Below are 26,014 nucleotides of genomic sequence, written 5' to 3' on the forward strand. Positions count from 1 at the left end.
ACTGCCATTTCATTTTGACATTTCGGACTGTGGAAGTTGTGTGCTGGAAGCACTTTGATATCTTGTTATAGCATTCGTCCGCTTTGTAGGCGTCAATTAGCTTCATTTTTCAGATCCTCAGTTCACTGCTTAGAGGACCCCATGGCTGTTGACCGTTAAAAGGTTAAAAGAGTCAGAAAATTACACTCAAGAATTGTTCTTCACCTGAGTAGCGAGTCCTAACGAGTCAATCAAGGCCTAACAAGTTAATTATGTTCCAAGACTTTACAGCTAGAAGGATGTCTAAACCTTTGCACATGCCATAATTACTATTTCATTTTTTTAAGTTAATCACATATAAAGTAACTGTGCATTACCATTTGCAGGAAAATGTTAGTTTTTAGAAATACTTTGCTGCAGAGGTTGTGTTTATTTCTCTTCACCTGAAAGGTAATAGGTTGGGCACCATGTCATTTGGCCAAGGGTGCCCAACCTGTGTATACAACTGTAGTTTTCTCAAGCAGGCCTATGAAAACAGAGACATACTTTTCTTCAGTTCTTGGCAACAAAAATTGTTTTCGTTTCTTAAACTCAGTCAATCATTATCAAACTTAATTCATAAACTGAACCTTGTCAACCATGCAGTTTTAATTAATATGTTTAAAATTCTTAAAACATGTTAGAAAAGGTTCATTTCAGCAATGTCATGACCAGGCTTTAAGATTTCCAACAATGACACTTTTTATTTGAATGTCAATTCTAAAGAACACAAGACTCATACCTAGCAACAAAGCATTCCAGTTTATTTCTGCAAGTTTGACATTGACATCACAGTCATCTATTGTTCTGACTCTCCTGAACTAAAAACAAATCCATTTAAATACACACTGAACTCATACCTCAGCCATAACTCAACCTCATACAACCGATGTCACCAATATAGCAGTACTTGTCTGAGACAATATTAAGTGGAAATGGAAACATAACTGTGCCCTTAGCTCACTAAGTCCTCACCACCCTGCATTAGTAACACAGTCATCAGAACGCCCCAGTTACAATTAAGCGATGTTTAAATATGTACTAACACAAATTTAGTGCAATGCAAATGCACTCTGTACAGAAACATAAACACTTGTGTGGTACCAACATAGTTTGTGGTAAATGCAATTAATTAAAATAGCATGCACACTAAAACGAATCAATCAGATTAAAACATACGTCTTTTAAAAAAAGGTGATTTAAAGACCCATATTTTGAAAAAAAGGGGAGAACCGTAAGTGCTATTGTGATACTACTTCCAAAAAATAAAAAATAAAAAAAAAATCCCCTGATTGACATAACATGAACGTTTGTGCAGATGGCAACTGCAGCATACCTAAATCAATCATCTAATTGAAAATGTGAATCGTGTGCCATCAACACTTGAAGGTGCAGTGGGTAAATTTTATTAATGTGTCTAGACACATAATAATCATACAATTTCAAATATACAATTGAAACATTGAGATTCCCAATATTACCAAGCAATGACTCTGGATCATTTCTTTGTTTTAGGCTTCTGTTTACATTTTTCTGGCCCAGAAATGAGCTCAAACAGCCAAAGCAGAGCTGCTCAGCCATTCTCATTTCCCTTCAAAGGCAACTCCCAATGCATGCATAGTTTTCAACATGGGAATGGGATCAATGGGGAAATGGAAAGGATTGACAATGTTTTATTTGCAATTACAATTCTCCTCAAAGTAGAGGGCTTTAAAAATTACAAACTGCTCCTTTAACTCAACATTATAGTGAAATCTGTTCAAGACCAATACCCGAGAGTGAACCGATCAGTTCTAGCATAATAATTTAATACCAGATTAGGCCTTTTTGTGTTTTCTGCATGTGTTAATGTAAATTAGAGTGCTGATAAAGTGTAAAAGGACTCACTGATGTATGTTACAATCCTGTTCTATTAGCAAAGCCAGGTAGAAATGTTTCTGAACAAATTCAGTAGATATATTTTTGTTAGCAATGACACTGAAGTGCTTGTGTCTCCTCTCTAGAACTGAAATAAATGCAAAATACTGAAAGTATCATCAAACTAGCCAAAATAAACAATCCTATTAGTAGCAGTGAAGCAGGAATCAATCTTGGTCTCCAGCAGTGAAATGAAAAGAAGTTTTATGGAATTTTTGGTTGGTCCACTAATCTTCTCCTCTCTGAAGTTCACCCGTCCTGCTTCATTTGCTGTCCATATCTCCTTAACCCTGCTTCTGCTTCTTCAGGTAACGTGCACGCTGAGACAGGCCCATGTTCATGACATACTTGTTGAGCAGTTGTGCAGGAAGCAGAGAAGTAGTCACCCAACCCTGCAGAGATTAACACACAATGCTAGCTTTAAATTCAAGATTCGTGAACTTTGTCAGTTTTCTTACACAGTGAAATTCTTACTTAACATACTCTGATGGATGCTGCAGTAGGAAATGAAAGATAGAATAAAGATGAAAAATAGAATAAAGACAGTGTAAAAAAAAAAAAAAGAAAAGAAAAGAAAAGAAAAGAAAACACTTTTACATAATCATACACAAAGACCGTGCAAGATGCTCTGCCACAATGGAGCAAAATAACAATATGGCATAAAAATAGGAAATACAAATTTACATGAGGTGATGCATTGTGCAAATTTGAAGGAATGTGCACACATTATTCCTCCACAAATCAAAATAGGAACAAATCAAAACAGAAAGCCGAAACATCCTGAACTTTTATGCATTTCCTACCTTCCTTACAATCACAAGGCTATCAATTTGTACATCTTAGATTTGAGCACAACAGCTCAGTACCACAGGGTTCAGTCCACTGAGACAGCATCTTCAAAAGACCCTGAACTCAAGATTGTGACCTTGTGAAGGTCAGGTCAGGTTCTCACCATGATGGCATGAGGCAGGTAGCCGTTCGTTTGACTCTGAAGACCCACAGTGCTCAGCTGCGCCGCCACGTAGCGCTCCGGAGTGGGAATGTCCAGAGACGCTCGCTTGATCTTACTCAGCTTGGTTGTCACGAAGAAGGGCAACACGCTCTAGATCAAAGTGAACATTATAGGTTAATAACAAAAATGTTTTCTCTGATCCTCCCTGCTTTTGTTTTCTGGGGGATTTTCCCCCCTTTTTGTCCTCAATCTTATCAAAATTCCCACCCGCCAGTCAGCTTTCCCCATCATACAACAGCTACCAACCGGGAGTCGACATGTGCTCCCTCGGAAATGAATCTTTTTGAACTGCTGATCATTCTGTGTCACAGGGCAGCATAACACTCTCAGAGGAAAGTGCTATCTGCCCTCTTCTGCACACCTTATCTCTCAGACACCCACAAATGGCTAGTGTCATTGTGACTGAAAGGGAAGCAAAAGTAGGTCCCTCCCACCCAGAGAACAAATTTGCTTTGTTTTTTTTTTTTCAATCTGTATTTCTTGCATTCTTTCTCTTACCTGGATGATGACACCCTTGCTTCTGTACTCAGCATCCAGTCCACGAGAGAAGAAATCCACAAAAGCCTGATGAAAAGTAGTTGAAACGCCACTTAGTAAGGCAAAGTTTGAATTGAAACAAATATTCAAATTATAAAAATAAAAAGGATGGGCAAATGGTTTCTCGACAACTGCTTAACGAAATTTCCCACTCATTGTGAGTTCCAAATATTAAAAGTGTTAAAGTAGGCACTCAAGGAAATTAGTGCTCGTGTGACTCGGTAGCTCTGAGAGAAGGTGAAAAAGAGGGCTTTAATGAACAGAAGAGACACAAAATCTTTAAAGGACAAGGGCTAAAACTCAGGACTTGCACAAATAAGCTGTATAGCCCTATCCATTATGGTTCATTTTTCTTTTTGTCCTTTGTTCATTTCCTTACTCCATCCAACGACAGTAAATCCCATTGTTCAGTAGACCTGACGACTGCAGGTGACAAACTGCTGCTGTTCATTGCTCTGTGAGAGAGTGGTTGTCCACAAAAAGGCCAATGGGGACAGCCTCAATGACATCACGCGCTGCGTGTGTGTTGCTAAGATACACTGAAGTAGGAGACAGTCTGGCCGACTTTGACTACTGCATGATTTTTCATATATTCACTCAAAAAGCCATGAATTGTTGCTTATTACTACAGCCATTTGCTGTACAGCACTGACAGCATTTAAAGTCAGCCAAAACTTGATTTGTAGACTACAGACTATTTTTGCAATCACGGTTCACACGCAAATACAACGCATGAGTACATTAGAAATGAATACATATTCAAGAACCGTCTGCTGCTGAGATATCCAATCAAATCAGCTCTCATTTTTTTTCCTGTAAGAACCGAGTGTTCACAGTGCAGCACAGTGGCATTTACATAATGACATATGATTAGCCATAATTGACTGATTTTTATATCGACTTTTAGTGGTAGAAATACCCAGCTGCCTGGCACAACTTATAGCAAATTTGTCTTGTCTTAATAGGTCTAAAATATCAATATCAAGCTAGACTGAAAGGCATAAAAGGACAAACCGTGCAGAGGTTCAATGAATACACTGAATGACAGTACACCAGTCATGTGCACAAAGAGTATTTTTCTGCTTGGCATGGTCTCCTGATAAAATAAATTTTATTAAAGTTTATTGTGCAGTCCAGTCCAAACAATTAAAACAGCACTACAAGCAAGCATTTTTTAAAAAGTTGAAAGATGAGCTTTCTTCCACATCTGTTCTTTTTTTTTTTTTTTTTAAACAAATCACTAACAAATCACACAGGAGAATTAAAGCCCCATGCCAAATGGCTTCATTTACAGTGGATAGAAATAGTCTACACACTCCTGTTAAAAAGGCAGGTTTTTGTGATGTTAAAAAATGAAACTAAGATAAATCATGACAGAACTTTTTCCACCCTCAATGTGAATGTATAAAATTGAAAAATAAAATTGAAAAATTAAAATGTATAAAAATGAAAAAACAATCAGAAACTTTTTTTTAGGGAAAACGGAAAAATAAAAAACTTACCATAACCTAGTTGCATAAGTGTGCACGCCCCTAAACTAATACTTTGTTGAAGCACCTTTTAATTATGTTACACCACTTTTTGGGTAAGAGTCTATCAGCTATACACATCTTCACTTGGCAATATTTTCTCACTCTTTCTTGCAAAAACATTCTGGATCCATCAAATTGTGAAGGCATCTCCTGTGCACAGCCTGCTTCAGGTCACCCCGCAGATTTTTAGTTGGATTCAGGTCTGGGCTCTGGCAAGTTCATTCAAAAACACTGATCTTCTTTTGGTTAAGCCATTCCTTTGCTGATTTGGATGTATGCTTTGGGTCACTGTCAGTCTGAAAGGTGAAATTCCTTTTCATCTTCAGCAGACACCTGAATGTTTTGCACTCAAATCGACGGGTATTTGTAGCTATTCATGATTCCATCCACCTTAAAAAACCTGCAGTTCAGGCTGAAGAAAAGCAGCCCTAAAGCACAATGCTGCCATCACCATGCTTCAGTGTGGGTATGGTGTTGTTCTGGTGATGTGCTTTTTTTTTTTTTTGTACCAAACACACCCCATTTACCACATGGTTTGGGGTGATATAGTTGGGCTTGGATATTTTATGTGACAAAGGGCTTCTGTCTAGCCACCCTACCCCATAGCCCAGACAGAGAGATTGTCGTTACATGCAGAGAGTAAATTCCTGCAGCTCCTTTAATGTTGCCGTAGGTCTCTTGGCAACCTGGTAAGTTTTTGTCTTGTCCTTTTATAAATTTTGGAGGGAAATCCTGTTCTTGTTAATTTCACTGTGGTGCTCCATTTTCTCAAGTTGATGATGTCCTTCACGGTGTTCTATGATACACGTAAGGTTTTGGCAATTCTTTTATACCCCTCTCCTGATCGATATTTTCAACAAGTGAGATACCATGCATGCTTTCCAAGTTCTTTGCGGACCATGGCTTCAGCAGTCAGATGAAACCAAGAAGATTTGAAGGAAATCCTACAGAAACAGCTGGTCTTTATTTGGGGTTAATCAGAACTATTTCACTGATGACAGCATTATCATAATTACTTTTGAACATGAGATTGAATGTTATTGGTTCATTCTGAACACAGCCACATCCTCACTTATAAAAGGGTGTGCACATTTACACAACCAGGTTATTGTAACTTTTTACTTTTCTAATTTTTCTTAAAATGTTTCTGATTGTTTTTCACTTATTTTTTATATGTTGTAATTCATATTTACAGTGGAAAAAGTTCTGACATGTTTTATCTTGGTTTCATTTTTTTACATCACAAAAACCTGCCATTTTAACAGGAGTGTGTAGACTTTTTATATCGACTGTACATAATCAGCTTCATTCTTGCTCCAACAGTTGAAGAGAATTTTCGTGATTTTAAGATATTTAGAATTTTATTTCTGTAGGAGCATGTACATTTATTGGATCTTTTTGGAATTTGAAAGCTGGCACAAGTATATATTTAAATTATATGCTCATCACATTAAATACATTTTTTTTTTATCTGGTGTATTTAATACATTTATATTTTTACCTAATTTTTTCTTTGTTTCGAACTTGCTGAGGGTAAGATTTTATGTTTTAAAAAATTAGACCTTTAAATAGTCAAATCTCAAATATATAGATTTTAAGTAAATCAAAAATAAATCAGTCGGGAGTCTCAGGGAAAAGTAGATTCTTTCAGTGGTCAAATTCTGGTGTTAATTGGCTTTAAGTAGCCACAACTGTGCTGTTTGTTATTTTCGATGAACAGAATAATTAACTCTGCTGTGTTTAGAGAGTATTTGGGTGAACTAAATTATTTATGTTGGGGATGGGGAATATAAATAGTTAACAGGCATAAAACTAAGTTGTAGGGAATGGGACAGGATTTTTAAAGCTGTACTTGGGGTCTAGAAAATGATGTCTGTGCTCACATGCAAAATCAGTTTGTTTAGATGTCAACAGTGAGCAAACACAAAAAAACTGCAAAAATTGCAAATTTTCCACTGTGCTTTTTAAACAACACATCCAAACCAGTGCATTGACACTTTTCATACTTGGACATGTCTTAATCTTCTTAAAGGGATTTAACCCTAAAAACATGTATAACGTTTTAGATAAAGTGTCAGATGACCTGACACACATTTCTATGGCAGAAGAAGAGCATTCTGGGTGTTGATGAATATGATGAGACCTTGACTCGAGATCTGCACCACTGCACACTGCTGGTTTGGTTTGCTGGTTTGATCTGGCAGATTTGAGCGCTTGTCTTGGGCACTGCTGTGCGGTTTCAGTTTCCTCTGCTCTAACACACTTGATTTAACTCAAAAATGGTTTCTTAATTAGGGGGATGAATTAAATAATTGAATTAGTTAAAAGTTCGAAATTGAATTAAGTTTTGCAGAGCACACAAAGTGTAAAATGTTAAGCACTGAGCTGTGAGTCTGAAGGATTCTCCACGGCCTTCATGGTTAGTTAAGCTAGAGACTGTTTCGGGAACGGAGACTTGGGAGGTAGAGGTGCAAAGTAAATTCGAAATGGCTTTACTTTTTACACCACTCCAAACAAAGATTGAAAAATCAAACGCCAATTTACTAGAAACTATCTGTGACATTCGGTTTTTTTTTGTTTGTTTGTGTTATTTTGCTCAGCGCAGGGCTTATGAAGCAGGTGCGTCTGACAGACTGGAGCGGGAGAGGAAGTGAAGCAGCAAACTTGCCTTAGAGGACGAGTAAAGAGTGAGGAGTGGAACGGGGTACATGCCGCTTGCGGAGGCGACATTCAGGATAACTCCTTTAGACCTGGAATGAAACACGGCACACAGCAGAGATTTGTAGTCTGTGCGATTCGGCTTATATTCATGCATTTTTTATTACCATCTGCGCTCTCTGATTAGCGTTCTTTCCTCTTTCCTAACAGGAGAAATGTGCAGTGCAGAAAGGGGTCAGGAAAGTCCATTATAATCACTCTAGCATTTTAATAACGAAGCTTTTTATTATGCTTTACTATCGATTTCATTCCTTTTTCTAATTCATTGCTAAGCTTCTGAAATCTTCAAATGGTGTTAGTGTTCTGTATTGCAGGTTTTACATTAATATAGAGACCTCTTTTTAATGGCTCCGTCTAACCACTGCTTACGCACACAGCAGCTCAGCACCCTCTCGTGGTAACATGATGGACTAACAACAAGTTAAATTCCCCTCAGCCAACATTACTTTTTTTTTTTACTATTTATTAGATTTCCACAAGTCTTCCAAAAGCCAAACCACACTTGGCCTAAAAGTAGCCAAGTGCGCATATCTTATATTTTTCATTATAATTTGGTGATAGATTATGCTATTTTTGTCCTCAGTGTCAGCACACAGTGAGCTTTTCAGCTTTTCTCCCAGATATTGAATACTACAATATTGGGCAAAAAAAAAAAAAATGTTCTACATTATACTACAAAATCAATGAAAACTTCATTTGACTGAATAACAAACAATAAAAAACTTGTATCTTATGAGCTTGTATCTTATCTATACGTACAAGTCTGTAATCATTCACACCTTACATATGACTGGATGGTTAGGACCAGATGCATTAATTTAAAAAAAAAAAAACGTGTACTGAATGTAACAGAGTAATAACTCACCTCTCAACCATCCGGGGCAGCACGATCCGAGTCATCTGCAGTAAGGAGGTGGAGGAGATGTGAAATGAAGCAAACAGTTTGCATGAAATAACAGGAATGAGGAATGCATATAGAAGAAGAAACCCTTTAAGTCAACTGCAGTACATACAGTACAATATACTACTCAATGAACTATAAGCAACAGTAAAGAATGCTTAGTTGAGTGCTTTAACAATTCTGCTTTTTTGGCCCAAAGGTGGCAGCAGAGACCGAGGGGATTTAAAAGCGTTACATTACTTTCAATACTACAGATCAATGTATCACTAAGTTCATACACTGAGATAAAAAAGTGGGGTTTTACACAGAGAGCTATGATGTACATAGGATTTTACTGTTCTCTTAATCTACACTCATCAATATGGTTACTAGGGATAATTAAACTAATGAAAAATTATCATTAGTGAAAACAAATCCCCTAGCTTGGGTTCCTGTCTGGGTGGAGTTTCACATGTTCTCCCTATGTCCATGTGGGTTTCCATCCACCTCCCAAAAACACATCAGTAGGTGATTGGCTACACTAAATTCCCCCTAGGTGTGCATGTGTGTGAATGTGTGTGTGCATGGTGCCCTGAGCCTCACACCCAGTGTTCTCAGGCTACACTGGGGCTGGGCTGTAGTCAAGACTGCCATTGACAAGTCCAGGACATGTCCAAACCCAGGACCAACCAAGATTGAGTCAAGACTGAAGTCTTCAGTCAAGATCGAGTCCAAATAAAAGCGAGACAGAGTCAAGATCGAGACCGAAAACCATCAAAAACATTTTTGTGGCCTTTACTTCACCCTTTACTTCATTCATACACTGTGCCAATAATTAGAAGGAATTACTTCTTCTCAAACTTTGTGCATGTGGGAAAAAAAAAAACAACACAAACTCTCAGTCGAGTCCACTGCCATATTTAGCAAGACGAATAGCCAAGATTGAGACAAGTCTGAGTACAAATGGCAGTAAGTCCAAGTCATTACAGAAAATGTCTTGAGAGCGGACATGAATGCTTCAGCCCTAGACTCGGGATCCACCTCAACCCTGAGCAAGATACAATGCTTACTGATTGGATTAAAAACAACTACTATACAATACAAACTACACTTTTTCCCCACAGTCAACACTAAATAACCTGCTGCTTCACAAGTCAGACTTGTGAAGTGCTCTGAACACGCAATTGTGCATAATTTTCACAATTTTCATGAGTTTCACATATCATTACTGTTATTATATGAAAACACTGACACTGTGAAGACTGAGAATAACTATAACTCTCAAGGAAAAGTAATTCCCTGCAGATGTCATTTCTAATTGCTGCTAATAGCATTTTCAGCAATTTTATTGATTTTATTATTTTTTTTTTTTACTTACATGATATCATTTCACCATGGCAGTATTTAACATGTTATCAGAATCAAAGTTAAAAGTTATCAGTTTTTGGTCTGCGTCACAGAATTAATCACAGAGAGTAGCAAAGAGAAGTGATACTCACCTGGCAAACCGAGGTGATGTTGATGTTCATCATGTTGTTGATGAACTGAAATAAGACACAGTGGTGTTCATTTAGGATCGATTTCAACAGTTGCGGCTCGTCCGCAGAGGCAGGTGAGGCAGAGCCCAGCCATATTTTTTGGCTATTCAACATATGTATTCATAAAGTCCTCATTTACAACTGTATATATTTTAAATTCCATTGAAATACTAATTACCAACGATTTAAATAAATGTTGCTGTTTGACAGATAAAGCTGATGTTCCACTGATTTGGTCACTTTTCTGGATGTCGTGCGATCATGGGACCTAATGATCAAAAACTGGGAACTACAATAGAGCTACAAGAGCTAAGAGAGGCGCTTTGGGGCAGAAATCACTCTGCCCTATGTTTGATCCATGAACATTTTGTTTAACAGTAAGGGAGGAGCACAGGACATGACAGGTCAATGATATTACCTCTTCTGTTCTTGTCTTACACACTGTGACAATGACGACGAGAAACACACCTGCTGTCCTGAACACAGCTGAACAAATGTACATCTAAAACCTCTCAAAACAAGCTGAGAGACTACGTGCTAAATGACTGTGTTGTTGACTTTCAGCTGCATATTACAAGGTTACTTAAAAAAAAATAGCCTATGGCATTTTTCAAGAGCTTAATTTTGGTTGAGGCTTTTGTTAAAAATGTCGTCCTGCCCCACCAATATCTATCGTCACGAGCCGCTCCTGGATCATCAACACATTAGTCCAGACTTTATGGCACCCATGAAAAATCAACCACACTGCATTTCCATTTATTAATCCACATATAACTCCACTACTTACATTATCGAGATTTGGTATGTTGAGAAAAAACTCGGGGTAAGGGTAGGACACTCCGACGTTGTTAACTGTAAGAAAAACAGACAAGAAAGCAAATCAGACAGATGAGACCGGCTCGCATCCAGTAGGAGGCAGCAAACACTAGCATATGGCCAGTGTTCATTAAAGAAACACTGTACTGTACTCAAAATATCCACTAGTTTAGAAAAAGAGACACCAGTTACACAGTCCACGCCTAGAACATTTTGTTCCAAAAGCCCAAGTGACACTACAGGAACACCATAACAACCACTGAAATAAGCTTCTCACTGATTGGCTGGTCGGTAAAATGCAATCATACACACAACCTACCCAAGATCCCAATTTCAAGGCCAGCTAGTCCAGATTCAATCTTGGAATAGATATCCACCGATCCAAAGTCTGCAGAGATGGTTTTGGTCTCTACGTTGTACTTGCTCTCTGAAAAATAACAGAGATAAACTGTTGAAACCATGAACCTGTTTAACAGAAATACAGCAACAAGAAATGACAGTGACTTTAATTTCAGTGACGTCAGAAGAACGATAAGGAGAAGTCAGTGAAGGACGGGTGAGGACAAAGCTGCAGTGTTTATTTCAGTGTGAATCGACAACTACAAGAAATCCACTGTGCTACATTCATCCAAGCAAGTTTCAGGAATGTTTACAGGCCATCGTCTACATTTCTTCAGATGATATTATTAAAACTCTTTCAAGAAGAAGATGAGTGGACACAGGAAGTGGGCTGAGCTGCTCCTCTCTATCAGCCTTTATCAAAGGCAGATAATAAATAAAAAAACTGTTGAACAAATTGCAAAGTTTTTGCTTTGACCTGCAGGTTTTGACTGATACTGGAGAAGGAAAGAAGTCAGGAGGTGCCAGGATATATCTGAACATGAAGAAGATATGAGAAAAACTTGTACAAGAAAAAAAAAAGGCAGAGAAAAGGGGGAGGGGGGTAAAAAGAGGGAAAAAAGTGGAGGAGAGAGAAAAATGAAGGAGGCAAGGTGATAAAAGAATTTAAAAGAAAGAGACAAGGAGAAGGAGAAAGTGACAGAGAGGGACAGAAATGGTGAAAAAGGGAGGAAGAGTAAATGTAGGAAGGAGAGTGGAAGACAAAAAAATGACAACGAGAGAGAAATATGGAGCAAGATAGAAGAGAAGAGTGTGAGAAGTTGGGAGAGTGAGAAAATAAAAGAAAAAAACATGACAGGAATGAAAGAGAAAAAGAAGAGGTCAGGAGAGGGAGAAAGGGACGGAGAGGGCAGGAGAGAAATCGAGAAAGAGTGAGCATAAAAGCAAGAGTAATAAAGAACGAAATGGTAAAAAAAAAAAAAAAAGGGATGGGAAGAGAATGGGGAGCAAGAGAGAAGGAGAAGGAGAGGGTGAGAGGTTGGGGAAGAGAAACAGGAAAGTGGGGAAAATGAATAGAAGTAGAATAAAAAGAAATTAAACGAAAGAGACAAGGAACGAGGGAGAGATGTAGTGAAGTATTAGGAAAAGAAGTGGGGGCGGGGGGGCAAAAAAACAGAAAGGAGAATAAAAGCATAAGAGTGAAACAGAGAGATGGAGGAGAAGAGGTTGGGAGAGAGAAAGAGAAAAGACATGGCTTTGAAAGAAAGAAAGAAGGAAAGAAAGAAAGAAAGAAAGAAAGAATGAAAGAAAGAAATACATTAGGAAAGATGGTGAGAGAGACAGAGAGAGAGAGACAGAGAGAGAGAGACAGAGAGAGAGAGAAACAAGGCTCCATTCACTCCATTCATCTCTGCTCGCACTCGCAGGCTCTTCCCTGAAGACGCTGTCCTGCTTCATTGAGAAAGATGTGCAGGAGCAGGTGAACTGGAGCGACTCAGCCAGTACACAGGCAATTAAAAACATGACGCCCAAACACACACACACACACACACACACACACACACACACACTTGAAATATGCACCTTGTTTGAAAGCTGTACTACTCTGTTCAGTTTTTCTATTTCAAAAAGCCCTAAAAATGTTTGATCTCAAGCAGCCAAGTGTCAGATGAGTACAGGAGCCTGAGGAGGAGGAGTCATGTTAACCCGAGCTCCTCCCCCGTATTCCATCATATAAAACCATACGCCTCTATTCTACAGTACAGCATTATATTAATGTTTAAAACATACAACATGGAAGAGTCTAAAAGCTGGTGTGTGAAATGAGCTCAGTCAAATGTCCAGGGCCGTTTTTGCTACTGAGAGGTGGAAAAAAATCCGTGTCCATTTGCTCTGGCGTCTACATGACGTATCCCAGGATGCACCTCCATCTGCGATTGTCCCTCAGTGTTGCAGCAGCCAGGCAACTCGGCTGGCACAGAGCCTGTCTTTCAGCGCGACACTAAAAATAGCCCGGTTCATTAACATCGAAACTCATTCAGCAGAGGGAGACACTCAGTGCCTCGCACGCAGCAGCAGCAGCAGCAGCAGCAGCGCTTTCCCTCCATCACAATTCACACACACACACACACACACACACACACACACACACACTCTCTCTCTCTCTCTCTCACACACACACTCTCTCTCTCTCTCTCTCACACACACACTCTCTCTCTCTCTCTCTCACACACACACTCACTCACACTCACTCACTCACACACTCACACACTCACACACTCACTCTCTCACACACTCACTCTCTCACACACTCACTCTCTCACACTCACTCTCTCACACACTCACTCTCTCACACACTCACTCTCTCACACACTCACTCTCTCTCACACACACACTCTCTCACAGTCACTCTCTCACACACACACTCTCACTGTCACTCTCTCTCTCACACACTCACACACACTCTCACTGTCACTCTCTCTCTCACACACTCACACACACACACACACACGCACTCTCACACGCACTCTCACACGCACTCTCACACGCACTCTCACACGCACTCTCTCTCTCACACACACACACACTCACACGCAGACACACACACTCACACGCAGACACACACACTCACACGCAGACACACACACTCACACGCAGACACACTCACACTCACACGCAGACACACTCACACTCACACGCAGACACACTCACACTCACACGCAGACACACTCACACTCACACGCAGACACACTCGCACGCAGACACACTCGCACTCTCTCACACAAGTTTAGACTTCTTAAACTTGCACACAGACACATGCCACACATGCCTGTGCTACAACATGGGAAGAAGAGAGGATTTGATCCCAGTCACTGCTGCTCAGTGTCCTGGGCCATAGCTGAACCCACACACTACCCTACCAACAGTTTACACTATATACCAAACTGCTCAACTATTTCAACATATTTGCTTTCTGTCTTCTCCTCAGCTACTTGTGGGGTTGCGCAGGTGCACATCTAAGGACCAATTTTGTTCTGGAATTTTACGTTAGGTCAAATTATTCAGAAGCATAACATATCTTCTGCTCTTGTTCTGATACTAGGACAGGCAATCTTGGCTCTGTAAAAGAGCCTCCATTACTATCTCATGCATATCTGAAATTCGGTGGCTAAAAGCTTCAACGAAAATCAGATATCAGGTTTTTTATTAGACCTGTGCGAGCCAGCTGCTTATTCAATAGCTGTCAAGTTACATATTAAAAAATCCCTGGAAAATCTACACATTTCATTCGATCCACGTGTGATTGAAAAATTTTACCGTAATTAACTATGCACAGGTCAAAAGTCAAAACCTACTAATTAGCAAACAGAAACAGCTAAATGTGGAAATAGTATATGTTAAGATTCATTGTGTTTTAATTGTGACCATGTGCAAAGACGGGCTCCAGGGCACTAAGACTTGATGATTATTCATTCACTAGATAATAACATCAACGATCATTATTATGATTTTTAATAGCATATACCACACCAGCCACTTTATTAGGAACAACTGTATGCCTGCTCATTCATGCAGTTATCCAATCAGCCAATCACGTACGAGTAGCGCAATGCATAGAATCATGTAGATACAGGTCAAGAACTTCAGTTAATGTTCACACCAAACATCAGAAGAAGAAAAATGTGATCTCTGTGACATTGACTGCGGCATGGGCGTTGGTGGCAGACGGGCTGGTTTGAGTATTTCAGAAACTGCTGATCTGAGATTTTCATGGACACAGAATGGCATGAAAAACAAGAAAACATTGAGTGAGCAGTAGGTATTTACAACAGTGGTGAGAATCAGAATGCACAACACGCCTAATGTTGAGGTGGATGCAGCAGAAGACAACATCGGGTTCAACTCCTGTCATCCAAGAACAGGAATCTGAGGCTACAGTCAGCTCAGGCTCAACGAAACTGGACTGTTGAAGACCAGACGATGTTTTTCTATGTTTTTCCAAATCTGTCCAGTTTCGGTGAAACTCCGTCCACAGTACCATCTGTCCACAGTACCATGGTCAGAGTCAACCTTTGCACTGGTCAAAGTCCACAGTAACACGGTCCAAGTCACTGAGTTTCTCCATTCTGATGTTTGATGTGAAGCTCCTGACCTGTATCTGCTGTATGATTTTATGAATTGCACTGCACTGTGGCCACATGATTAGCTGATTGAATAACTGCATGAATGAGCAGATGTACAGGTTTTCCTAATAAACTGGCTGGTGAAGGTATTTTATCGTGTAATAGGCTTTGATAGCAGGCCACTGTTTTTTTAAACAACAGTGTAATGGAATTTACAGGGGTTCTAGTGCACACTCAAATGGGATCAGCCCAAAATCAGGTGACTGTGATGTAGTCAACATAAAGATGTAGTCAACATAGACTCAGAGGACCAAAAGGCACATACCGATGGCTTTAGACACGTCATCTAGCTTCTCCTGAGTACGGCTGATGAGGACGATGGCAAAGCCTCGCCGTGCAAGCTGAGACGTGGAAGAAACACAACCAACCAGACATTAAGGCACATTATAATGTATATTTATAATATTGGTGAAAAAGTACACACTTTTCAACTGTCTGTAAGCATGGTAGTAATAATAGTCATTCCAATAATCCAGACATGTCTGATCTAAATATACACAGAATAAAAATACATTTTGCAGAAATAAAATATTCTATAAAGTACAGCAGGAATGATTTGACTATAGAATGAATATGGAATAAACACACATTAAAGTGACCTGTGATGTAGCACTAAATCTGTAGTCAGTGTTAAGGTTGGTCAAAGCGGGAGGCGGGAGGCTGCTACAAATGAGCAGCGATGTCGAAAGCATGTATGCTATAAGTGATATGTGTTTTAGAGCGAAGTCCTCCGCTGATCTCTCACTAAGACCTCTCCACTGATGACTCATTGTGATTTCTGTGAAGGGAGACGAAAAGGAGGAGAAAAAGAAAAAGAAAAAAAAAACACTGGAATCTTACCTCCTCCGCGTAGGCTTTTCCGATTCCATCGGTGGCCCCAGTTACGACTATGAGTTAAGAAACGGAGGGAAAGATTAGTTAGAGAAATGATACATTAACTACTTACAGCATGAGACAGAACCACCACCACCAGCATGGAAAATCCACTAGAACGGCATGGTTTCCTTGGATAATGCTATTGTGAATGACATTTAGTTTGATGAAGGAGACCATATTACGTCTATGGACATAATAAATTACAGCACACACCCACACACGTCCATGCAACCCTAATGACACCATGAAGTGTCACGTTCATTACGTAAATTCCCCTGAAATGAAGAACGGAAAATGGAATTGAACTTGGATTGGGACGCCATTTACACGCTAACAACAGGACAGTGAGTGTGTTCCTCGGCCGTTCTTACTCAGTCGTCCTTGTTTTACCAAGACAACAGTGGCTATTTTAAGCCATTTGCTCCATCACCCCCTCTCACAGCTCACCTCTTTGTAAAAATAGCTGGAAGCGAGGCATGTAAGGAGACAGGCTGAAGATGCACTACATATATAGAAAGAGCAAGAAAAGCTCCGATTCATGACCGGCCTCGCCCATCGCCTCGGCATCGAGGACACGGCCCTCACGTCACCCTCCTTGACCTTGGCATGGCTCGTGTCAGAGGAGGCAGAGTTCTGATTAAAGATTCACGTGAGCGCTCTGCTTCCACTGGAGTAGCAGAGGAGAGAGTGTGGAAAAGGAGGGAGGGAGAGAGGGATGACGAACAACAAGACAGCACAAGGGTGGGGTGAGTGAGGACTGATGCTGGGGGCAGCTAAAAATAGAAAGAAAGAGTGAAAGGCAAGCAGCAAGTGGAGAGTACAGTCGAGAAGGGTGGTGACACACAGCTAGAGGCGAGGGTAATTTCTGTATGTCTTCAGTTATTTTTCAGTACAGAAAAAAAAAAAAATCTCCAAGCTTCTTCTGATGAGGTCAAGATGCCGAGGAAATGAGGAAATTGGTCAAATGGCTTCTGTTATAACTTAATTGCATAAAACTGTGATGAATATTCATGTCAGTGTGTGGCATCGTGTTCACCTGTTCATTGACAGAGTGCTGTCATAACTCATTACTCTGATTGAGGTTTATTTTAGCTTTCGCAGCCAAGATACAGGACTGCTGCTTCTCCACAGAGCGAATCCACACATTCACTTCAGTGGAGATCTGCAGAGGAGTCAAAAGCAAACCAAAAAACGAATGATAAGGGGATCTGGCTCGGATCGATTTTTTCCGAATTTTCTGAATTGGAGGACGGAGGAGGACAGAGTTTACATATTTTATATAGTAGCTGAAATGAGAAACGTACTCAGTACTCTCAACTGATAAAATGGTGCAAAGTTATATTTTAAAAAATATATATATATATATATATATAAATGTAAAAATTTTTAAATGATTTCAAATAATTTCAGATATTTATTAATTGATACAGTATCTCGGTTATTGATACTCCTCTTGGACTTTGTAGGATCGTTCATTTGCCATTTGTTATGGGGGTTTATACTATAGGCATGTGAAGTGTAGTGTATAAATGCAGGGGTCGTAGTTTGGGGGGTTAATTTTATTAGTAGACTGGTGTTCAAAAATTATTTATGAAATCAAAAAGAAATGTTTTCATAGTTCTACTGTGCCCTGCACTGGTTTAACCATTGTATTGCCTCATACGAAACACTAAGGGTGGGTGATCTGACAAACGATCACGATTCTCAGACATTATATGCATCATGATATACAGGTTTGCTCCCTAACTGCTAGCAAAACAGTAGTGCTGCTATAAATAATAATAAAATAATGTATTACTAATAAACAGGTTTGTAATACATATATTTATTATTATTAAACATTATTATCATCAAACTTAGAATATATTTTTAATATAACAATTTTTTATTTATAAACAATAAAAACATAACAATAGGTGATGCCACCAATAAGTCAATGCCTTTTTGTTACTAATGTGTATGTCTAAAATACCCTTAAAAAATACTTTAAATATTAAATCATTATTATGAAAAACTATTTAAGACATTTGACCTTGCTGTGACCTTGATCGTGTTTGGATCAGTTCATCTGCTGGTTTCAATGGTAATTCCATATATATCCTGAAAATATTTAATCACACGTTCTCGAGATATCATGCAAAAAAAGATTCTCAGACGGACGTGCAGGCAAACAGATGGACTTACAAAAACATAATGCCTCCACCATCTAGTAGCAGAGGCATAAAAAAAATTTTTTTTTTATTATTTACAATTTTAAAGACACAAAATTGCAACATCTTATCAGCTGCTTCGAGTGCGTTTGTAATAATTATTGTTCTAAATTTTAACAGAAATGTTCAAGCTATCATGATGTCCACAATATCTCAGAAAAGCATATATCACGTTATTGATATTATATCAACATATGGCCCAGCTCTGCACCACACTCGTTCCCAAACCCACAAACTAACAGCTAAAGCCTACAAGCTTGATCAATAGTCAAAATGTGGGAATAATACAAAAACACCAGAAATTACCAGTTCCTTTTATAATAGTGTCTATTTTATTGTCATATTTGATTAGTTTGCTTTTATTTTCCCAATCAATGCAATAAAAATAGAAATATGGTGTAACAGTACATCCTCAGCTTGTTTGCTGGGTCGCAATTAAAGAGCAAACAGACCCAGAATAGCCACCAAAGCAGGAAAAATGCAATCTACCACAGCTCAAGGCAATGAAAATAAAAAATACTGGCTGAAACAAAATCAATATTAGGTGAGTGAAATCCTTCTCTTCTGCCTCTTCATCAAGTACAAAAAAAAAAATTGTAGGGATTTAGTCAACTCCAGCATGTTCTCTGAAGAGTGAGGACGCCCCCTCTCAGCGCACATCGCTGCTGCTGCCGCTGATGCCGCTGCTGCCGCAAAATAGTCTGAGGGCTAAAAAAAGAACGGGAGATTAAAAATACCAGGCAGGCACTGCAGCCTCGTCTGGAACGGCTGCAGCGCTTGAATACCAACGAGGCTCAGCATCACATGCTGCACATCATCCCCTTGCTTGTGCACAGAACGCAGGCTACAGAGTAGCCCGGGTATCGCCTCCCGCATCAGCTGCAAACGGGTATCCCGCTGCATCTACGCAGGCTTTACTGCCACTGCAGTAACACATGCTGTGCATACTGACTGACAGGGACCGTTAAGATGAATGAAGCTGTGCCAGGCAAGGCAACAGCAGTGTGTATTCATTGCCCAGACATTACCATTCACCAAGAAATGCAGCAGTGAATGAATCTATTTTTGCAGCCCATGCCCTCACTGTCCACTGATGCATGAACGATTGCAGCCTATTCCACAAAGGACAGTGCTGTGACAAATATAGCCTCATCGCCAGGCTAAAAAACAAACACTCTACGTGTGCCATCCACGTGGATTCCGCTTTCTCCTCCGACACAATCCTCCCCTCTCAAACTCCTCACAAAAACTTTGAGAGGGGGGTGTGGGGTGCCATCTTTCGCTGTCCCTGTATGTATGCAGTGTTACGTAATGGAGGGAGCTCTTCATTGGATGCCTCGGCCGAGGCTTCAAAGGGTCCCCTGGGCCGTGGCTCACACTAACATTCTGCTTTAAATAGCATGGGATGCCACGTGCCTCTCGACGGCTTTATTCGCTTCACATCAATGGTGATCTTCAAAAGCAGGGGTTTAAAATTGGCTGCTCTAAAAATAGCTCGAGATGCATTCAAGTTTTCCCCTGAGGCGAGGTATTTTCAGAAAGGGGGGGCAGAACCGTGTGAATGTCTTCTGAGCTCAAATATGCAGTACGGTAATACTGCATTGGTTCCTAAATATTATTAATGATGCATTCATAAGATCTTGCAAAGGAATTTTGTAATGGACAGAAAATGAATGTGTGCTCTTAATACAGGATCCGTTTTTTTAAATAAACTGTGAATGGAAAATGGATGGAATCTCAAAGGAAAGGCATTTTAATCATGAATGAGAGTGTAGACCTGAGAAAGAACTCAACAAACTGCGATCACTTTGTAGGTTTAAACGTGGCCTTTTCTTATCTAAAACAAGTAAACTATGGTGTATCCCAAGAACCTTTCTTAGGTTCCTTTATGTTTTCTTTGTATATGTTGCCTTTCTATACTGTAAAAATCTGCAGAGTAGTACACGTTTCCAGAGAAACAGGATGTTTCAGACAAAATCCTTCATCAGTGGTGCAAGCAAAGTGCTTGAACATGCAAAGTGAAGCACTCTGTTTGCACAGCTGTTTAAGGACTTTTGTCAAAAAGTCATGTTTCTCTGGAAACTTTGTATACCGTGCAAATTTTTTATTACCATTATTACAGATGACAGTTACTCCTTGTCGTATGGAAGATTGCATAGAGAATATCAAAGACAGCAAGGCCAGACTGCCTCCAATTACTCCAGAGACTGGATTCCAGAAAATCCAGAAGTCCTTGGACCTAAAAAAAATTGCTCCAGAATATAATCAAGAACCAAGGAGCTAAAGCAATGTATCTCTTGCATTTATAACCTCTAGACTAGCTAACTGTAATCCCGTTCTAACCCTGCAATAACCATCAACTGGCCATGTGCCGCTTAGTCCAAATTACCGCCAGAATCTTAACAATATCTCTAAACATATTAGTCCCATCCATACTTGTGTATATTGGTTACCTGTTTTGTACAGGATATCAAGTTTGCTTTTTATATACAAAGTTCTACATGGCTTAGCCCTCCAGTACTCAAGTACATCCTAGCTTATCTTATATAATCCATATTGCCCTCTATGGTCCCTAAAGGCAGGTATGTTCTTTGTTATCACAGTAGATAATATGGCTCCTAAACTTTAAAATAGCCTTCCTACCAATATTCAGGATACTCGCACATGCTTGGCTTAAAGAAATATGTGTTTAAGCAAGAAGATGGTTGACTTCCTGTAAGAAGAGGGGTAGAAATAGTGGGCCAAGTGCATACAGGTTTTGATAAATTGAGCCGTTCTCCCTGGTTCTGCACCCGTTTCCTCCAGGTTCTCAGGTTTCCTCCCGAAAACATGCTGGAAGCTAAAATGCTTGTGCGTGCATGGTTCCCTGTGATGAAATGGCATCCCTTCCAGGGGTGAATTCCCATCCAATGTTCCCAGGATAGACTCCAGATCCACCACCACCCTGACATAAATTATAAATTACTGAATAAAAGAAATATTAGTGCTGTCTCCAATCTATTCCTATGCGATCCCTTGAGTTTGTTAACAATAGAATAGACAGTTGGTCTTGGGACACTTCAGTAAGTCAGAAAGCACAACAACAATAAACAAAAAGTTTAATTTCCATCAGTCTTTTACTCAAACAGTTAAGGCCTATGAGGCCTAGTGTTAAGTTTGTGCAGTTTGGGTCTAATAAATAAGGCTTCTAATGACATTACTGAGACCAAAAAGGAGAGCAAAAGACAGAGAGCAGGGAGTGAGTGTGTGTATTCATGCAGGGACAGCGGGGGAGAAGCACACATTGTTTTATGACTGGGAGGACAGATGGAGAATAAAGCAGCTCAGTTGAATGGGACGATATGCAGGAACGGGGAGCTGGGGCACGTGGCAACGAGGGTGCACATCACCAGAGATATAAACACACACAAGGATCCACATGGCCAATCACACTGCTGCCTTCAATCAAACAATTATAGCCTGCAATTTCAGATGCCTTCATTCACAAAAGTGGAAACATGAACAGAAAAGGGAATTCACACATCAAGGGAAACTGTCAGGAAAGGGCTAAGAATAGCTCTGTTTTTTGTTTTTTTTCGTTAAGTGTGTGAACCCCCTGCTCGCTTACTGACTTGTATATGTGCTACTCCAACCTACAGGCAGGGGTCTCTATGTACAGGCCATGTGTTAATAAAGCAAGACCAACAGCCTGAAATTGTTGTACAAGAATATATTCCGACCAAATTTCACTATTCTCTTTAAGCACAACTGAATATAATATCATAAAATATTTTATTATAATATCAGACTGTGTACAAATGTTTCCTCGACGGAGCAGTGTTGCCTTTGCATATTTTTTGCATATTGTTTGTGCCGTGTCCGTTGTGTAAAATCCAGCACTGTGTCATCAGCCATGTTGCCAAACAAAACAAGGAAGAAAAGTGCGCTAAATAACATGGTTATTATTGGCTCTGTCAGGGAGAACACGAGCTAGACTAGCGAATAAAGTCTGGTTTATAAAACAAGTTGGGGTGGCATGTCTGAACGTTTTCAGTGCAACTGACAAAAGGTGTTTACTTGCACTCACAGTCTCTGGACAAACAGAATATAGAGACATTTTAATTGTTCACAATTGTTCTAAAATCATCATATCACCCACACCTGATAACACGTAGTATCGGATGCTGGTGTAGGAACTTTTTTTTTTTTTTTTTTTTTTTTTACACACACAAGTATAAGTACATGAGCAGTGTATAGGACCAATTCCTGATACCGGTACTGGTACAGATGCATCCCCTAATATCTACCATTCCATATTATACACAGTTAGGTTTATAAAACCTTCACCAAATTAGCAAAATGAAGCTGAAGATAACAGACGATAAAACAGTGGATTTAAAGGAATATTTTAACTTTTCACCATTAAAGTGACACACTTATTGCTCTGTTCATGTTCCTGCAGATTCCAGTCCCTCTCGGAGAGTCTCTGTGCAAACCTCAGGTACTGCATAGCCACGGTTCTCAAAGTGGAGTCAGTGGACCCCCAGGGGTCTGTGAAGCACAGCCAGGAGGTCCACAATTTTTTACATTTTGCTGCAGTGATGGAAATCACAACCCTTTATAATAGAGTGTTCAGAAACAAAAAACTCTCTGACTCAAATAACTACTCATTACTGTTCACATTTATATAATGTGCCTAATATTTGAATAGTGGAATTATGTCTGTAAAATAAATCTGTACTGAGGAGGTCCATGATTTTTTTTTTTTAACAAAAAATTGAAGGACCTCTGAACTGAAGTACAGAAGGTAATAAAAAAATGGGCAAATCACTCACTCAGTATAATTTGCATGCTGATTAGGCACAAGCAAATATTATCATACTTATAATAACTGTGAGAAACTGTGTTATCACATCACAATATTCATTCATTCGTCTTCAGTAACAGCTTTATCCTGGTCAAGGTTGCGGTGGATCCAGAGCCAATCCCAGGAACACAAGGTATGTGGTTGGAATATACACTGGTTGGGACTCCAGTCCATCACAGGGCACCATGCACATACACACACCTTCACACACTCACTCACAGCTAGGGGCAGTTTAGAGTTGCCACTTACCTACCAACATGCTTTTGGGAGGTGGCAGGAAGCCAGAGGAAACCCATATGGACTCAGGGAGAACAGACACACAACCTCCACACAGATATCACAATATCATTTCTTTACATTCATTACTGATCAGTTCTTCCTTAGCTGGAAATGATGGCTACCGTGTTTTTACTTTTCTCAGAACCCTCATCCCTGCGCAGAATTAAATTGCTTTCTCCAAAAAGAACTCATGTGATGCTTAATCAAATTTGCCCAATATAAGTAACTTTAGAAAACAGGAAAGGACAAGAAACGATGTGCCTTCCTAATTGGGACCCACATTCCTACCTCTCTAATAAAGGCTTGGCTTTGGAGTCAGAGTTTAAAATCTGTTCACAATCTTTAAATTCAAACGATCATCTCTCAAGTGAGCCTCAAGGAACCTGCAAATGACTCAAATACAAATCTGCAAATGTTAATGACTGGGAAATAAGTGATCTTAAAAAAAAAAAATAAAAAAAAATGATACAGTGATACATCTCACTACATCAGTCACCAAGGACATATAAAGAATCTGATACATTTTAGTTTGCATAACTACACCAGTGTCGGATTTGCGTATACAAGCGTGTGACTTTGAACGCATGCTGTCGCTAAAGTTGAGGCGGATGAAGATATGATTTGACAGCATACAATGAAAAATGCTTGCGCAAACAGCATTAATGATCATTACACCAGAGTTGTGGCTCACACCATGAAGCGGACTTTTGAACTTCCACACAAGGCACTTTGCTGAACCGTGGTGGGAGGAGATCATGAGGTGATCCTGCTGAAAGCCTGTCTCATGGAAGTAGAATAATAATTCAGATTTCACAGATTTCATCTATATGCAATATCAGAGAGAGTAGAGAGAGAGCTGGTGCAAATATATATATGTATATATATATATATATATATATATATATATACACACACACATATATATACACATGTGTGTGTGTGTATGTATATATATAATTTTTTTTTACACACTTTTATGTTTGCCACTATTTGCATTAACCACCAGATGCTCTGAGGATTCAGTTCAGGTTCTTGAACAACTTTTCAGTTTATTCCTTCCTTAATGTTGAACACACTCAGGATAAAGCAAAGGAAGGAAGAAATGTTTTATTGTTTTGGGTTGTTTTGTTTGTTTGTTTGTTTGTTTTAAAGGATAAGACAGAAATACAGAAGCAAGCACACTGGAATCACTCCCAACTTGATGGCAGACTCTTAAGCAGCAGAACATGAGAGTAAAATAATGATTAAACTATATTGCCTGTGCTGTATGTAGTGCATCAATACACCTGTTTACTTACCTGCCCATTTCCCGAGTTTGGAGGCTTTTATGAGGTTCCCGTTGCCCAGGACCCACACCCGGAGGCCGTTCAGGAGTCGGTACAGAGTGCACACAGACACCCAGGCTACTGTCACAGCACCTACCCAAAACAAGGGCACTTTAATCTGCTTCAAAATATCTGCTGCCTCCATAATTACAGCCTGCGCGTCTGTGTGTGTCTAATAAACTCTAGCTTTTAGCTAAGCTCCGTTCACCACGCAATAAAACTAGCAAGCTTTCGGCTTAACTGTGAGGCTGAATCCCAAATACCTCTCTCCTCCCTATATATGTGAACTATATAGTCTACAAGAGTAAAGGCTTTTGTTCCCTACCTAGTGCACTATATATGTAATAGGAATTTGTTGGGAATTCAGCCAACAGACTTCACTCCGCTGACTTCCGCATTAGCGCCCGTTTCTGTGTGGCGTGGTGCTGATCCCGAGCTCTGATTGGGTCCTGGTGGTGTCAATCAAAATTGAGTTTCAGAGGCGGGTCTGCCCTGGAAGCTGTGCCTCGAAAATTAAATGGACAGAATCACGTTCAAGAAGCAAATCTATAAATGTTAAAAAGAAGAATATGTCACTGTTTGAAAGTGTCATTTTGTTTAGATTAGTTTGGAGAACTTCTTCTTCTGGTTTAATGCTTTGTGAGGCATTAAAACAGTGACTAGACAGACCTATGTTAGATCATGGCCTGTGACACTGAAACACTGACTAATCTACAGCATGTAATTAGTTCAGTATAAAGTTCAGTATCGTGAAATATATTTGGTATTTTTACTAGACAGCTTTGCATATAGGCTAATTATCTTTGTGTTGATTACAGCTTTTGATTTGTCATGAAAAGTCTCATTTATTTTGAAAGTACTTAGAGCAAACTCATCACATATGATAATCACAGTTGGGAAAAACAAGTACTGGAAGTGTGGTGTGGTTTAATTTTATAATTTTTATAATTTTTCTATTTAAAAAATAATAATAATAAATAGTACCTG

The 26,014-nt window shown here is 39.5% G+C and overlaps 1 protein-coding gene across 1 annotated transcript; it reads right to left on the minus strand.

Moving 5' to 3' along the window:
- Positions 1-761: 761 nt before the first annotated feature.
- On the minus strand, positions 762-25,356 carry hsd17b12b (hydroxysteroid (17-beta) dehydrogenase 12b). The gene is made up of 11 exons (XM_026937578.3): positions 25,001-25,356; positions 16,332-16,378; positions 15,757-15,832; positions 11,288-11,395; positions 10,940-11,004; positions 10,114-10,158; positions 8,600-8,634; positions 7,685-7,766; positions 3,446-3,511; positions 2,888-3,037; positions 762-2,327 (listed from the first exon to the last, which is right to left on the minus strand). Exons 1-11 carry the CDS (start codon positions 25,170-25,172, stop codon positions 2,220-2,222), a joined length of 954 nt encoding a protein of 317 aa, XP_026793379.1. The 5' UTR covers positions 25,173-25,356; the 3' UTR covers positions 762-2,219.
- Between the last annotated feature and the right edge of the window lie 658 nt (positions 25,357-26,014).

Source organism: Pangasianodon hypophthalmus, chromosome 25 (genome assembly GCF_027358585.1).
Source record: "Pangasianodon hypophthalmus isolate fPanHyp1 chromosome 25, fPanHyp1.pri, whole genome shotgun sequence".
NCBI lineage: Eukaryota > Metazoa > Chordata > Actinopteri > Siluriformes > Pangasiidae > Pangasianodon > Pangasianodon hypophthalmus.